Consider the following 15,964-nt stretch of genomic DNA (forward strand, 5'->3'; position numbering starts at 1 on the left):
GTGGTTGAGCGTAAGTGCATCATGCCTGGGGCCCTCTCTTTATGGGAAGCCTTTGAGTGGGTGAGCTTAGTGAGGCTGAAGCTTTCTGTATCCTTCCCTGCTGGAGAGAGGAGAGTGGGAGAAGCTGTGGCAGGAGCTATCCATGGCTAATTTCCAGTGGGAGGATGATGCAACCACGTCCTTTCTAAACCCCATGTCTCTCCTCTCATGTGACCTGGTGCTTGGGAGGCTGTTACTATATTTAGTTAATGTGCATTATTTGTTTAGCCTTACTAGATCACGGAGGATAATCTATTTTCTCCTAAAACAAGCCTTCCTCTGGGCCACCCCAGACCCCAATAAATGAGGTGCGTTGATATCACCTGTAGAAAGGGACAAGGAACAAAAGTAGTTCCAACCCCAGCTGTCATGTCAGGATATTGCCACGCTACTGACCAATCACTGCAGAGGATTTCCCAATGCTGAGTTTAAAAAAAACTCTCAGGATCTGTGGCCAGCAAAATCTGTTGCCTCCCAGTCGCTGTCTGCTCTGCCAGCGATAGAAGTCACTCCTGGCCATTGCAGAGAGGAATTAGTTACTGCCACCACTTCCACCTGGCCTGTCCAGAGAAAGTCCCCAGCATCTGAGATGCCGGTCGGTGATGGGGCCTGCACACAGCTAGCTTTGGGGATCAGTGTTTAGTCCTGTCATGATAATTGCTCACTGGTTGGCATTCATGATTCTTCCTTTCTCCCTCTCCATGTAAACACTTTCCAGCTGGAATGCCGAGATGCAAAAGTCTGGACTCTTCAAAGCCAGCTCCTGCTCCTGCAAGACAAAAGGGATGGGCTGGCCGCCGAGGTACCAAGGCTCTCCTTTTTCTTTTCTCTGTGCAGACAATGCCAGAGGAGGGTGCCCCAGCACTCCATAGCACACAGCAGAGCAGCCTGGAGCTGCAACACGTAGCCAGCGCTGGGAGCTGTTTGTTTTATTTAAATAACTTTGTGTTTGCGCGATTGCCTTCTATTTCTGTCCCTTGTTCAGGCTCCGTAGAGCTTCCCCCTGAGAAGGGATGAGGGCAAGTGTCCCTCAGAGGAGTGTCTGCAGCTCCCTGCCTCCCCTGACTTGGACATGTCAGTACTGCGGCTGGCGTGCTAGCAAATCGCACCTACCATATTGGCTTCCTGTCCCCAGAACATCAGGTTCTTGCAGCTAGTGGGGGGTGTTTCTCCTCCCCTCAGTCCCCACCCCCAGTAGCATCAGGCCTGTGCTGTTCAGGGTTTTGTTAAGCCGTTTAGTATTAATTGATTTTTTTTTCCATTTTTTCTTTCTTTCCCTGGGCGGGTCAATAGCTGGATGCTCAAGAGCAGAGGATCTATGAATTGCAGACCAAGCAGACGGAGAGGCAGGCAGAACTGGAGCAGAAATGCAGCCGGATCCAGCAGCTCAAACAAGATCTGGAGGCCAGTGGCAGGCTACAGGAGGAATCCCAGGGGCAGGTAAGGAAGACTCCACTCCAGCTCTATAGGCCTGGTTCGTAACTTTATTTAATGCACTAGCAACCTAAACCAGCAGTGGTGACATGCTTCTATTCTCGTGCAAATGATGCAGGATGAGAAAGGGCTGAAGATCTGAAAGTGGAGGCTCCCAGTGAGGAAGGGAGAGCATGGGGAACCAAGGGAGAGACACTGCTGCATTGCTGGCTGCAGCCATGCACTCTACCCAAACCCTGACTCCAGGGGTAGCGGCTGCAATTGAGCAGATGTCCTAGGTATTGATCCCTGCATTCTGCTGTCAAATCCACTCAGAGTGAGGAATCGGGTGGCCCTGTGGAGGACAGGAGGGGGACTGCACCCCTGGGAAGGAGCTGTCCTAATGGGTGGTAACAGTGGTAAGTGGTCAGCCAGGATGAGGCTTGTTCAGATATATTGGTCTTGGCTCCCTGAGATAGAAATCTTTAATTTGCTTCAGAAGATACACATCCTTATAATGAAACTCTCCCAGTGCTGCTGCAGACCCTGGCAACAGCCTCTCTGCTGGGCAGTATTTGTGCCTAGCTCCTTTGTAGCCCCAGGGTCCCCTTGTAGCATTTTCTCCTCCCCTTCCTGTATCCGTTGGGTTTCCTGCCCTTACAGATCTCTGTTAGCAGGCACTGTGCTTCAGAGTCTTCCAGGAGTCAAACCCTTTGCTTAGGCAACTTATTCCTGCAGTGTGTGACTCCAGCTGGGGAGGGCATGCAGCCTCCACCGGCACCTCCGCCACGGAGTTCCGCGCTTGCTGGCTTTCCAGGTTCCAGTAGCTGTGAAGGATATTGACCACAGCCATCATTTGAATCAATATGGCAAGTGGACTCTGGTGTGATGGTAGCCAGTGCTGAAAGTCTGCAGCTGGTCCCACTGTGTACTGCAGGACTGCTTGCTGAACCTGACCATGTGACCCATTGGACCCAGTGCTGCTCTCTTTCAGCATCCCATAAGCCTGAGCAATTGGTCTGCCTGTGTAACAAACTGATAAGGAAATCGCTCCAAATACTAGAAGATTAAACTCCAGAGGATCAGGTCCCTGCTTGCTGGACAAGAGTGAGCTAACCACAGCAGGGATTATCCAGAACATGGCAGCTTTTCAGAGTTTTTAGCAGAAAATGGAATTTGTTTTATTTTAAGTAGCTTGGTGGTGCTGTGATGCTGCTCTGGCCCTGGACAGGAGTGTAATGGGATATTGCTCCTCCTGCTGTCAAGTCGTTCATGGGGGTGTGTGTACAGAAATGTGGGTGGAAACGCATGCTGCAGCCCTGCTCTCTGGTTGTCAGTAGCTCTGGGGCATGTATTGTGTGAAGATGTGTGAATTTGTCTGTTTGCATGTGTGTGAGTCTGTGAGTGTATCCGTGTGTGCACGTTTCTCTGTTTGTGCATCTGTCTATAAATGTGAGTCTGTGTCGGTGTATGCGGGGGGAGGGAGGGGAATCAGGCTGGCTGCTGATACTCTGTCTCGTTCCCTACTTCCTCTGCCCTTCATGGCTCACGTATGCTGGCTCCTTTGTATGGTGTGACAGGTGGAGGGGAAGATGGCCATTCCAGCTCACAGTCAGGGTTTCAGGAGCCGTATGCTGTGAAACTCCCAACTCAAATGCAGCATACCGAGTGCTTCTGCTTGTGTCATTGGCCACCAACGTGGAGGGTTGCCTGGAGTTCAAGCATTCAGAATCAGTACGGTGATCTCTGCATTCCAGCTCCACCAGTGATCCCCTCAGACTGTCCCAGCCCCAGTCCAGGGGCTCCCCGCCGTTCCAGACTCGCAGGGCTGGGGGCTCCCCGCTGTTCTGGTCGCGCGGGGCCAGGCCCCAGGCCCAGTGATCATCGTATTCCAGCTCCATGTTTAATTGAACAAGCCATTCAGCTAAAGCTGCTAGCACTGGTCCCCCTTTTCAGGGCTGCCTGTGGGGCTGCAGTAATCACACCTTCCAGCCCCTCTCTGGCTGTTCTGGTGAGTCTGGGTAGCCCCCTGGAATGCCACCTGAGCTGGGAAAGGCGTTGCTCAGCCTGTCTTCTACCCTCGCTTTGCAGTTTATGCTCTGCTCTCTCCTGGCTCTCTGATGCTTATTGTTTTCTACTCTCCCATGTGTGCCTCGGTGCTTGTTTTCACAGCACCCTGTATGCCTGGAGCACTTCCTTTGCTCTCTGCATGAATCTCCTCCTCTGCTCCTGCAGAGCCCTCCACACATTGTTCTTCTCTCCGCTCCACTCAGTGCTTCCTAGCCCTGCCCGTGTGCTCGCCATAACATACGAAGCAAATACACAAGGATAAAGCCACTGATCATGTGGCATTGATGGTACACAGGAGAGCTTGTGGGAGTGAAGAGGACAGCACTGTGCTGGCTCTAATCATTCCTATTGGACAGAGTCCAGAAAGCCATGTTTGGGCCTGTGCCTCCTCACCCCTGCAGAGCACCACAGGGGTGCTCTCTCTAACCTTCTCTCTAACCTCCACGAGACCAGATCACCATCTGTGGATCCCCCTCCTTCACAGCATCAGGTTCAGACTTCTTGTCCTAAACTTCAAGGCTATGTAGCAGGAGAGACCAGGTGATTATAGAGGTCTTAAAATCTTTGAATCTATGAAAACAGGCTATTAACTCCAGGACTTATTGCTTCTGGGGAGGCCCCAACCTAACCCAGCAGGGTTCACCATCCTGCACCTCATCTCCTAAGCCTGGAGCACGCTTGGACACCTCGCTCCACTGGCATGCCAGAGCTGTACACCCCACACAGAGCATGGGACAGAGCATTCTCAGGGCAGGACCACAACTGTGGAAATCCTGCCAGAAGAGATCAGATTATCTGCAAGTCTGTGGTCCAGCCCTACGCTGTTCCTGTAGCAAGGTACCTGGGGAGTGTGTGGCTGGCAGGAATGCTGGGAAGGGTAGCAAGGGAACAGAAACAACTCCCTTTCTTCCAAGTGGAAAGAGATCTACAGGGAGCAGGAGCTGTTGGTAGGTGTCTCCAGTGAAGAGACTAGAAGGAGCCTGGAAAGGAGCAGGCTTTAGTTTTCTCAACTGAGAGTTACAAGGAAAGGGATAGGAGTTCTCTCTGTCTGGTCAAGACACTTTGGAAGAGGCCTTGGAGGAGGCCAAACAGAAGGGGAATGTTTGAGTGGGCTTTGTTACGGAGCCCTTAGGAGAGCAGAACTGGGAAGAGGTAACAAAGCATACTGGCTAGGGAGGAGCCCTGAAGAGACTGTTCCTGGCTGGGGATGTTCCTGGGATGCCTCGAGTAGTGGATGCAGAATTTGGCTGGACAGTAGACATAGACAAGTCCCGAAAGCAGACTTTGCTAAGGGACTGTGACTACAATACTAATGGCCTTGGAGAATGAGAAGCAGGGAGAGTTTGGAGTCAGACCTCGTGCCTGGTTCATTGTCTGGGACCCTGGTGAGGTGAGGCTAGAGAGCTGGAGATTGGAGAGGAGGGAGGCCAGAAGCTCCCTAGAAAAGGGATCAGAGCTAGAAGGTTTGCACAGTCTCGTGAGGACAAGCCTGTGACGTGGGGTGGAATGGGGCTGCAGAATATGCTTGGGTTGGACTTAGCTTCGTTTTTGCTCTTGTTCATCAGAAAGGGGGGTGGAGGGAAGGAAGCAGCTTGTGTTTTCTCAAGGACAGGTAAGACCATGTCGGGCCCACATCCCTCCCCCTTGAAACCAGACTTTCACCTGGAATAGCACCAGTAAGTACTAAAAAGGAGGAAGAACAGCATGCCATTCAAACAGCCCTCTATGCGCAGGAACCAACACAGCTCACCCCATTTTTGTTTAGTCTCAGTTCAGACCCAATGGTGATAGGCACCATAAAACACCTCACATAGCTAGCTAGGAAAATAAGAAATATACAAGAGAAATTAAGGGATATGATCTGCTGTACGGCCTGTTTCTGTTGTCTTCCTCCTCCCATACCTGAGCCCTAAGGTCTGCAGTCATTTCTCATGATCATCTGCCCTGTTTGGATTGTCAGCACCACGGCCAGGAACCTCATTGCCTTACTTGTCTGTAAAGTACCGAGCACAGTTATGGCACTAGACAATGTGGCAAACTGAATCTGGTGCAGAATCATGGCACTGGTCAGGGCCTTGGAATCCAAGGTGCATGGCGCATTCTGCAGGATTGTAGGTCCTAACTAGAGCAGAGTTCACTTCATTGCATTATTTATCATTGTGCTGGCCTAACTCCATGCCTGGGTGCTGTATTGCATCAGAGAGAGAACAGAACAGGGCAGTTATCGAGTGATCCATCCCCTATCATCCAGTCCCAGCAGTCAGAGGCTCTGGGACACCCAGAGCATGGCGTTGGATCAGTGACCCTCTTGGCTAATAGGCAATGATGGACTGATCCTCCACGAACTTATCTAATACTTTTTTGAACCCAGTTATGCTTTTGGCTTTCACAACATCCCCTGGCAAGGAGTTCCACAGGTTGACAGTACACTATGTGAAGAAATACCTGCTGCCTGTTAATGTCATTGGGTGACCCCTGGTTTTTGTGTTATAGGAAGGGATAAATAACACTTCATTATTCACTTTCTCCACCCCAGTCATGATTTTAGTGACTTATATCATGTCCCCCTTAGCAGTCTCTTTTTTAAGATGAATAACCCCAGTCTTTTTAATCCCTGCTAACATGGAAGCTGCTCCACACTCCTCATGATTTTTGTTGCCCTTCTCTACACCTTTTCTAATTCTAATCTACCCTGTTTGAGATGGGGCGACCAGAACTGCCTGCAGTATTTCAAGGTATACACATACCATGGATTTATATAGTGGCATTGTGGTATTTTCTGTCTTTCCCAATGACTCCTAGCATTCTATTAGTTTTTTGACCGCCACTGCACATTGAGTGGATGTTTTCAGAGAACTAGCCACAATGACTCCAAGATCTCTTTCTTGAGTTGTAACAGCTAATTTAGACCCAATAATTTTGTATGCATAGTTGGGATTATGTTTTCCAATGGGCATTACTTTGCATTTATCGACATTGAATTTCATCTGCCATTTTGTTGCCAGTCATCCAGTTTTGTGACTCTTCTCAGTCAGCTTTGGATTTAAGTATCGCAAGTAATTTAGTATCGTCTGCAAACTTAACCACCTTGCTGTTAACCCCTTTTTCCTGTATGACAGAGCCTTCAAGGACTGATTAATAGGGGGATGTGTGGGTTGTGTTAAGGACACATGAGTTGCACTTGCCAATGGTTTGCAGAGACATGCAGTTGATTTGTTGGTATGATGATGAGTGTTCACTTGATGGATCACCTGATGATTCCTTGTTCTGTTCACTCCCTCTGGGGCACCTAACATTGGCCACTGTCGGCAGGCAGGATACTGGGCTAGATGGAGCTTGGGTCTGACCCAGTACGGCCGTTCTCATGTTCTAAGGTGGAGCTGAATGTCTAATATGTTTCCTTTCTCTTCAGCTTCGGGAGTGTAATGTGTCTGGCCCAGGTAGCAGGAGAGAATGAGGCTCTACAAGGCCATCGGCTTGAGCAGATGCTAGAGGTAAGACAGCCTGAGTGTATAGAAGACAAGCTTGCTAGAAATAGGACAGCTGAGTAGTAATGGAGATCATGTAAATAGACCTGTTATTAAAGAAGATAAGGACTAGTTGGGGGGAGGAGGAGGCAGATCGAGGGGGCATAGTGGGAGGTAGGGGGCAGGAGTCGGACTGAGGGAGTGTAGGGGAGGGTTGGGTGTAGGAGACGGCCTGAGTGGGAGCTGGGAAATGTTGGGGCAGAAGGTGGACCGGGGTGCAGGGGAAGGAAGGGGAGCAGGAGGGGTACACAGGTGCAGGGGAAGAAGCCGGATGAGGACTGTGGGATGGCAGGGGAAGGAAGGAAGGGGAGCAGGAAGGGGTAAGGGAGTGCAGTGGAAGGAGGGGGAATGGAAGGGATGGGCAGGACAGCAGGAAGGGGTATGAGGTGCAGGGGAAGAAGCAGGAGGAGGGCTGGGGGTGCAGGTGAAGGAAAGAAGGGCAGCAGATGGGGGTGTGTGGGTGCAGGGGAAGGACGGGAGGGGATGGCATGTAGGGGAAGGAGGGACAGCAGGAGGGGTACAAGGGTGTAGGGGAAGCTCCAGGGGTGCAAGGGAGTGAGGGGGAGCAGGAGGAAGATGTGGGTACAGGGGAGAGCAGAGGCTGAGGCGGATAGCATGAAGTGGAGGAGATTGAGGGAAAAGGGAGGGAAATATGAGGGCAGCTAATATATGGACAGGTGGGGGGCAGAAGACCATGAAGTCGCCCAGAGGGAGAATATGAGGGGGCAGCTGTGTGGGCATGGTGGGGTACTGAGAGCCGAGGCTGGCAGCTCCCCGTAGCCCAGGGGGAGCAGAGGTCAAAGGTCCCCTCTTGTCAGGGTGGCCTGTGTTTCCGGTTTTGTCCGTGAGGCCTGACTGTGACCCTGATCTGATCACACACAAACGGGGGTTGCGGGAGCGGGTGAAAAACACCCATTTGTTTAAACTTGTTATTTCGAAGCTTGTCTCATGATGTGGGGGGGTCTGACTCCTGACTGGTGAAGGCTCGGGACTGCCCATTCAGGGCTATTTCAGCTGGGTGAGGTGCTGGAGCCAAGGCCTGGCATGTCAGATGTAATTGAGCACTAGGAGCATGAATTATGGGCCTGGCCTCGAGGCGAGCAGCTCAGCCCTGCCTGTCAGCTGGGTCCCCCTGCCTGACAGGGAGCTCGCCAGGTGCATGAATCAGGATTTGGCACATTATTGTTTAATACAGCCCCATGCTAATGTCTTTTTGAAATGAACCCAAGAAAGCTGTTAACCTCAGTTAGCCAGCTGTCCTCTCTGTGACCTGGATAAATCACCAGGCAGGGACTTCGAGGAACTCCATTCTCATTACTTGGGAAATGGACAGCTGTGCAGGCTAGGAGCGGCCAGGGGAAGGGCAGAGCTTCTAGTCTGGGCAGATGAAGCTTTTCAGCTCCCGGGAATGTGCAAGGAGTGCAGAGATTTAACCATCCTTCGTACCACGGGTGCCTCCAGTATTGTACAGCTGGGCGCTAAACTTAGCAGAGAGCCACTAGCCCCCTGGCGTACCTACCACACCATCGTTTCTGCCCTCCCTCCTCAGCCCCAGGGGCTCTCCCAGTGCGGCATGCCCACCTCTGTCTGGCAGCCCTTCGGAGACTGTGCTGCTGCACTGAAAGAGAAACCGAACCAATTTGTTATATCAGTGGAGAGTTCATTCCCCTGCAGTGCAGCCCCCCCGCTTGTACCCACCCCGCAGTGCAGCCCCCCCGCTTGTAACCCCCCCCAATGTAGGAGCACAGGCAGGTCCCATCAACCAGCCCCTCTGCTTGTACCGACTTCCTCTCTGATGTAGGGGCACCAAGCTGGTCCCACCATACAGACCCCTGCCCCTTCTTGCCTTTTCTGCAGTTCAGGGAGGGCCATCTCAGTCTCTCTTTGTCTGTGGGCACAGCTAGCTAGGCCTTTCCCTGTCCATGGCGTCTGGCCCCAGATTTTGCATTCCCTGTCTTCTGGTTTGGAGAGGCCAAGAGTGAGGGCTGAGTTTGGCCTCCATGAACTCTCCCAGTGACCTGTGAAGCAGGGAGAGGCAGAGCCAGATATCTTCCCAGTGTAACAAGGGTGTGGCAGATATTGCACCTGCTTGTGATGTCTTTGGGGACCATCTTGTAATAAGTTTTGTGTCAGTGTGGGCTAGGGATTGTATGCAGCTCCAAGGGGGAGGGTTCCCACTGCTCCTCCAGGAACCAAACACAGTCACCAGTGATTAAGGTGGATCACATAGTTGGCACACAGATGGATGTTCCCCCTCCCCAGAGGCTTGCATGGACTGGTTCAAATTGGGTTTTCCAGAGACAACTAACAAAGAAAGGGACGTTGATATAAAAAGGCAACGTTTACATTGACTTAGGGCCTTCTTCCTGATCCAGCAACTGGACAGGACCTTTGGTCCAAGGGGGGCCCAACCTTCACGGAAGACTTTGACCTCTGGGTAGCTGTTAGCATGCATATAGGAATGTGTATTGTTTTTACAGGTTTTCCCTGTAATGCTTTAACGTTAAGGATCAAAGTGTGTGCTTAGGAAGAGCTGAGTGGTAACCAGTAATGGCCATCAAGCCCTGCTCAGAGCTCTGGGGGAGAAGCAATGCTCAGACACTTTCTGTTACACAGAGCTGGCTTGCTAGGGATATCACAGTATAAGGCAGGGAGCTGGGCAGCTCGAGAACCCCCAGCCAGAAGGGACTGGGACAAGGGTCCCACCCACAGACAGGTGGCAGCTGGAGACCTGAGACCAGGCTGTGCACTCCTGGAGTGGACCACACAGGGCCTGTACAGATGCAGTTACCCTGAAAGTGTGGCAAGGTCACAAGTGCAGACAGGGAAGGGGCTGGACAGCTTGTCATTCTGTGAGATTAGGAGTGTTTAACAGAAATCTCCGAGGCTGCTGCTTGGAAGCACTTCCTCTGAGTGCTTCTGAGCTGGGAAGGTCTCTGTCTGTTTCAGTCACCCTGCAGCAGCCCTCTGGGGACTCCATCACTCTGGCTGGGCCAGCAAGGAGAAGATAATTCCCATGATCTAAAATTGCTGGGGGTCTCCTGAAAGAGGGTGGGAGGAAGGGATCCTCTCTCTCTCTTCCCAGGCAGATGCTGTCATCCCTGGCTGGGACATTCCCTGAACCTTCGTCTTTTAAATACTTAAAAATTTTATTAAAGCTAATGTTAAAAAATTATATAGTACACAGGTTAAGAAAAGAGTGTCTGTACATCTGGGTATAGTGCTTAGATTATCCACAAATACAATTTGTTTTGAAAGTCATGAGATACATATAGTACATAATCAGCAATAACCCACATTTAGGTGAATAAATTTAAGAATACAGTTTAGATATTAGCATCCAAGTATTCGGGTACATCACTCATGAAAAGTTATACCGAGAGTTGTTTGTGGAAAGCAAATATAGCAATGAGTTTCCACTGGATTCTAAATCACACACGGACTTGGGAGCCAGACCATCAGAATGAGGTCACGCGTCTCTGGGAAAGCAGGGCTGCAGACTGCACCTGAGGGCAGCAGGATCTTCTGTGTGCACAGTGCTGGCCGCGGGGCTGCCAGGCGGGGCTAGCCCCAGGCTTCCTTTGGTGAGGTGTGTGCATCTCTCCGCCAGATTGAGAAACTGCCGTCCAGCCTGAGGACCTGGGGACAAGCCAGCGGGAGTCTTTCCTGTGATATGCCAGCATGCCAGTGGGAGGAGCAGGCAGCGCTGCAGCAGAGACTTGCTGATGTTCAGGATGAGCTGCAGAAGGAAGAGACGGCAGCGCACAGTCTCCAGGCCGAGGTGCGGGCCGCTAGCCGGCTGGTAAGATACTCACTGAAGCACCCAGCTGGAGAATATCGGCTACATAAGGGTTTGCCCCTTTCTCGGCTGTGTGCACAGTACCTACAGCTGGGCCAGAAAGCTGTGCTCTGTTGTGGTGACTCGAGATTGCCACCACGTATGCTAGAGAGATGATACTGCCATTTCTTATTGTTGCCCCTTTTCGACCTGAGTGGCTAGCGGCAGTTTGAGGTGCTGTAGGTGTTCCAGCAGGGAGCAGAAATTGGTGAGAGTCAGGTATTTCTTTGATGCTGTTTATAAAGAATGCACAAAGTCCTGTGTCTCTGAACACAGAAAGAATCAAATAGCAGGAAACAGCTTCTTTAGATAACAATCCAAAAGTTCTCTTGTACCCCAACACAAAAACATCTCTCCAGGTCAGATACTGTGCTTTCAGCTGCTTCTGTTAAGAGGGAAGGTCCCCTTATGGAGTAGTAACTGGTTAAAAGATAGGAAACAAAGGGTGGGAATAAGTGGTGAATTTTCACAATGGAAAGTGGTAAATAGCCAGGTCCCACAAGATTCCATGATGGGATCTGTGCTAGTCTGCATATTCATAAATGATGTTGGGGTTAACAGCATGGTGGTTAAGTTTGCAGACGATACTAAATTACTTGCGATACTTAAATCCAAAGCTGACTGCGAAGAGTCACAAAACTGGGTGACTGGGCAACAAAATGGCAGATGAAATTCAGTGTCGATAAATGCAAAGTAATGCCCATTGGAAAACATAATCCCAACTATGCATACAAAATGATGGCATCTAAATTAGCTGTTAACCACTCAAGACAGAGATCTTGGAGTCCTTGTGGAGAGTTCTCTGAGAACATCCACTCAATGTGCAGTGGCAGTCAAAAAAGCGAACAAAATGTTTGGAATCATTAAGAAAGGGATAGATAATAAGACAGAAAATGTAATATTGCCTCTATATAATATAAATCCATGATACGTCCACACCTTGAATACTGCGTGCAGATCTGGACATCCCATCTCAAAAAAGATATATTAGAATTGGAAAAAGTACAGAGAAGAGGAACAAAAATGATTAGGGGTATGGAACAGCTTCTATGTGAGGAAAGAGTAAAATATAGGCACTCTTCATCTTAGAAAAGAGACGATGAAGGGGGGGATACGATAGAGGTCTATAATGACTGGTGTGGAGAAAGCGAATAGGGCAATTTATTTACACTTTCACACAATACAAAATCTAGGGGTCACCCAATGAAATTAATAGTTAGCAGGTTTAAAACAAATATAAGGAATTATTGCTTCATGCAACACACAGTCCATATGTGGAACTCATTGCCAGGGGATGTTGTGAAGGCCAAAAAATAAATGGGTTCAAAAAAAGAACTAGATAAGTTCATGGAGGATTGGCCCATCCGTGGCTATTAGCCAAGATGGTCAGGGGTGCAACCCTATGCTCTGGTGTCCCTGAACCTCTGACTGCCAGCAGCTGGGGTGGACAACAGGAGATGGATCACTCAATAATTGCCCTGTTCTGTTCTCTCACTCTGAAATACCCAGCACCGGCCACTGTCGGAAGACATGCTCCTGAGCTAGATGGATTGGTCTGACTCAGTATGGCCATTCTTATGTTCCTTCCGGCTGTCTCTGCACGTGTCTACACTGCACCACAGTACTGACTACAGGGGTGTGAACTGCAGAGCACACCAAAATGTTGGGCTGTAATTGTCCCATGTGAAGACTTCCGGCACAAACTAAAAGATACGCAGTTCTCATTAACGTAGTCCTCTTACAAACTGTGAGAACCTGTTACCAACCAGAGACTCTCTCACTGGATTAGGAGTTGTGCAGAATGTTGTTACATCTTAGCTCACAAGCCAGTAACTCCTGGTAGGAAGACCCACTCCACAAGAGGCACTGCAGCACCAGTAGCCTTCTTCAGACAGATTCCCCTGGTGGTGGAGGTTTGCACAGCAGCAACTTGGAGTTCAGAGCACACTTTCACCAGACTGCTCCTTGGGCTTAGATTACACTCCAGTGCTTGGTGCTACTGTCCATATTTAGCTAAGAACTCCTTGCCCATCGTCCACCTGGTGGAGCTCTGCTTGCTAATCTCCCACAGAGGCCTTCAAAGAAGAAAGCAAAGTTACTTCCCAAGAGTTACCTCTGTGCATTCAAATTACCCACCTGCTTTCCCTCTACCTCAGAGTTCTGTTCAGTGTCAGGGCTCTGGAGTCTACGGAGAAGGAACTAAGGCTGTTGAGGGGGGTGCACTCCCTCACTGAGTCGCATGATGATATCATCCTCATGTCAGTGGGCATGGCTTTTCAAGGTAATTCCACAGCTTGCTGCCAGGGGCGCCATAGCCTACAAGTAGGAATGCTCAGGGGAAATTTGCAGAGAACAGTTACTAGTGAGTAATATCCCCTTCTGCAAAGGTGGGCACCCTGAGCAGAGCCCTCCACCCCAGGGCATACCTCTCTCTAAAGCCCCTCCTGCAGCTCAGTTCCTTCTTTATAAAGTCCTAGTGCTACTTACTGCTCCTTGCTCATCACCTTCTAGGAGTTGATTCCCATTGACACAGAGACAGCTGGTCAAGCCCTAGATGCTGAGTGAATTTTTTTTCTTAATATTGAGGCTAGTCTTAGACTCACCCAATTGTAACTGCAGGCATGATTGTTCCTGATTTGGTTCATTCATGGGCCCATTTCTGTAATACCTTTGGATTCATGTCACTTGGCTCTGCTGAACTGAATATGTTCAGATTTCCCAAAGATTCCTTTCTCTGATGTTTAGCAATAGAATCATAGAAGTGTAGGACTGGAAGGGACCTCGAGAGGTCATCTGGTCCAGTCCCCTGCATTCACGGCAGTACTAAGTATTATCTAGACCAGGGGTTCCCAAACTTGGTTCACAGCTTGTTCAGGGTAAGCCCCTGATGGACCGCAAGACGCTTTGTTTACCTGAGCTCCCGCAGGTACGGCCTCTTGCAACTCCCAGTGGCTGCGGTTCGCTGTTCCCGGCCAATGGGAGCTGCAGGAAGTGGCGCAGGCCGGGCCACCACTTCTTGTCCTATCCTCAGAGGTTAAGGAGAACAATTTTTCTCCCTCCTCCCTGTAACAACCTTTATATACTTGAATAGCTCTTTTAATAAGATATTCTTGATTTCCTAGTTGTACAGTCTTTTTTCCCCTTTATTTCTGCTAAAGAGATCTAGAGTCCAGTTTCAGCCATTTTAGATGCATTCTTGGTTTGTCCCCCTTCTTAGCTTTTAGTTGGGGCGCGTCTTCTCTGGATAGCTTTGTAAAAGTGCTTTTTAGTTCTCTTAATGCTTTTGGCAACATTAACTCATTCTGCTTTCTAGCAACTTTCCCTTTCCTCCTTAACTGACTCTGTGTATCTGTGTGGTTCCCTCCCCGGCTATCCACACCCCAACAGAAATCTTAACTGTAAATCTTGGGGCATTCATATGCTCTGATGATTGCAGTACAGAACCCAACACAGAGTCATCCCTTAGCCATGTTCCTGTCCTTTTCCTTTTCTGAAGAATTGTAATCTACTATGCCCTAATTATGGTGACAAGTAAGATCCCCAATGCTTATGGATTTGAATTATTCCTCCAATTACATCCTTCTCACTACATTTCTTAATTGTACATCGTTTGTTTTCCCAAAATGTAATGCCTGCGTAGTGCTGGATTTGGTGAGCTCCCCATTCCTCACTGTGCTCAGCTGTCACTGGTTTCACCGTCTCTATTATTTGCAGTCAGTCTGATCAGTAAGAAGTAGATGCAGGATGGTTCTCTTCTGGCTAATTCCCACCCCCTTCTGCCCCCCCAAGAAAATCATACAATTGTTCAGTACATGATCTGGGAACTCTGGGATTAGCTCTAGGCACCCAGGCCCTTATTTAGGCATCTTGACTCCAGTGAGCGCTGCTGGCTACTCAGCATTTTGAAAATCAGGCCACTTATTTAGAAACCTAAATATGGGTTTAGGGGCCTAACTTTAGGGTCCTACATTTAAAATGTGCTACTTGTTGAGGAGAGGTTTGTAATAGTTACACATTGATTTCACGTCTGGACAGTGCTCTAGGTTCTCTGACACATAGAACCTAGAGCAGACACAACAACAGAATCCCAATAGGGATTCTGTGCCCAATAGGCACAACAACAGAATCCCAGCAGCATTATAATAATTATTCAGAATTGAACTCTGTCTGCCAGCCAACACCTACAAACAAAGCTCCTTTCTGTCCGGGGAAGCAGACCCACACCATTCTCTTGTGGTAGGCCATGAATTTGGGCTATTTCAGACCAGTTGAGAAGAGCAAGCTCCTGAGTCCTGCCGGTTTCCCTGTCTCTTTGATAACAAGGGCCTCCAGCTCAAGCTATTCTGTGGCAGTTTGACATGGGGAGGGGGACCCTCATGCAGGCCAATCCAGGGCATTTCTAGTCTCAGTGGAAATTAGGCTTTTCTGCTTTCCCAGTTTTCACCAATGTCAATAGGATTCTGACTAGAGTGGGAGGAGGGGACGCTCAGCCAATGTGAGCAATGAATTGCGCAGTCCTCTGGTGGGTTGTACCCAACACCCTAAACTCCACCTGGAGTCCATTGGGCTGCCAGTGCAGATCCTGGAGCCCTGGGGCACAGGCTCCCAGCAAGAGGCCCTGCTCAGTAAGCCAGGCTGTGGTTCCTGCACCAGCGCCAGTCCTCAGGTGGCTTTAAGGGATGGCCCCACATAGAGCTCATAGTGACCCCATCAACATTGGAAAGAAAAGAACTCAGCCTCCTCACCAGATGACTGGGCCACTGCTGTAATGTGATCGTCAGACAGCAGCTGGTGGCTAAAATCAACCCTTAGCTGGCGATTCTAATAACTAGCAGCCGACATACTCCCTCCGTCACAGGGATAGATATCATCTCCACCATCTCCTCCGGCTCCTTCCCCCAACCCACAGCATCACCTCAGTCCTGTGTGTGCTGAGCCGTGACCAGCTTGCTCGCATCTGTGACCTGATCTCCACCAGGAAGTGGCTGAGTCCCTGAGCTGCATCGTTCAGGTCACATGATATGGAGACATACAGCTTCAGCATACGGAAAACACCAGACCTCAGGCCTCCTCGTTA

At 49.8% G+C, this 15,964-nt stretch overlaps 1 protein-coding gene across 1 annotated transcript in view; it reads left to right on the top strand.

Moving 5' to 3' along the window:
- The window catches only part of LOC311529129 (uncharacterized protein), a 248,970-nt gene extending 238,176 nt beyond the window's left edge, over positions 1 to 10,794 (top strand). The window contains exons 8-11 of the mRNA XM_084644866.1: positions 758 to 841; positions 1,333 to 1,479; positions 6,935 to 7,016; positions 10,660 to 10,794. Coding sequence (XP_084500992.1) covers positions 758 to 841; positions 1,333 to 1,479; positions 6,935 to 6,979 — 276 coding nt within the window. The 3' untranslated portion in view covers positions 6,980 to 7,016; positions 10,660 to 10,794. The remainder of the gene's footprint in view (positions 1 to 757; positions 842 to 1,332; positions 1,480 to 6,934; positions 7,017 to 10,659) is intronic.
- Positions 10,795 to 15,964: the final 5,170 nt, after the last annotated feature.

Source organism: Lepidochelys olivacea (assembly GCF_965140295.1).
Source record: "Lepidochelys olivacea isolate rLepOli2 genome assembly, chromosome: 12".
In the NCBI taxonomy this organism is placed as follows: Eukaryota; Metazoa; Chordata; order Testudines; family Cheloniidae; genus Lepidochelys; species Lepidochelys olivacea.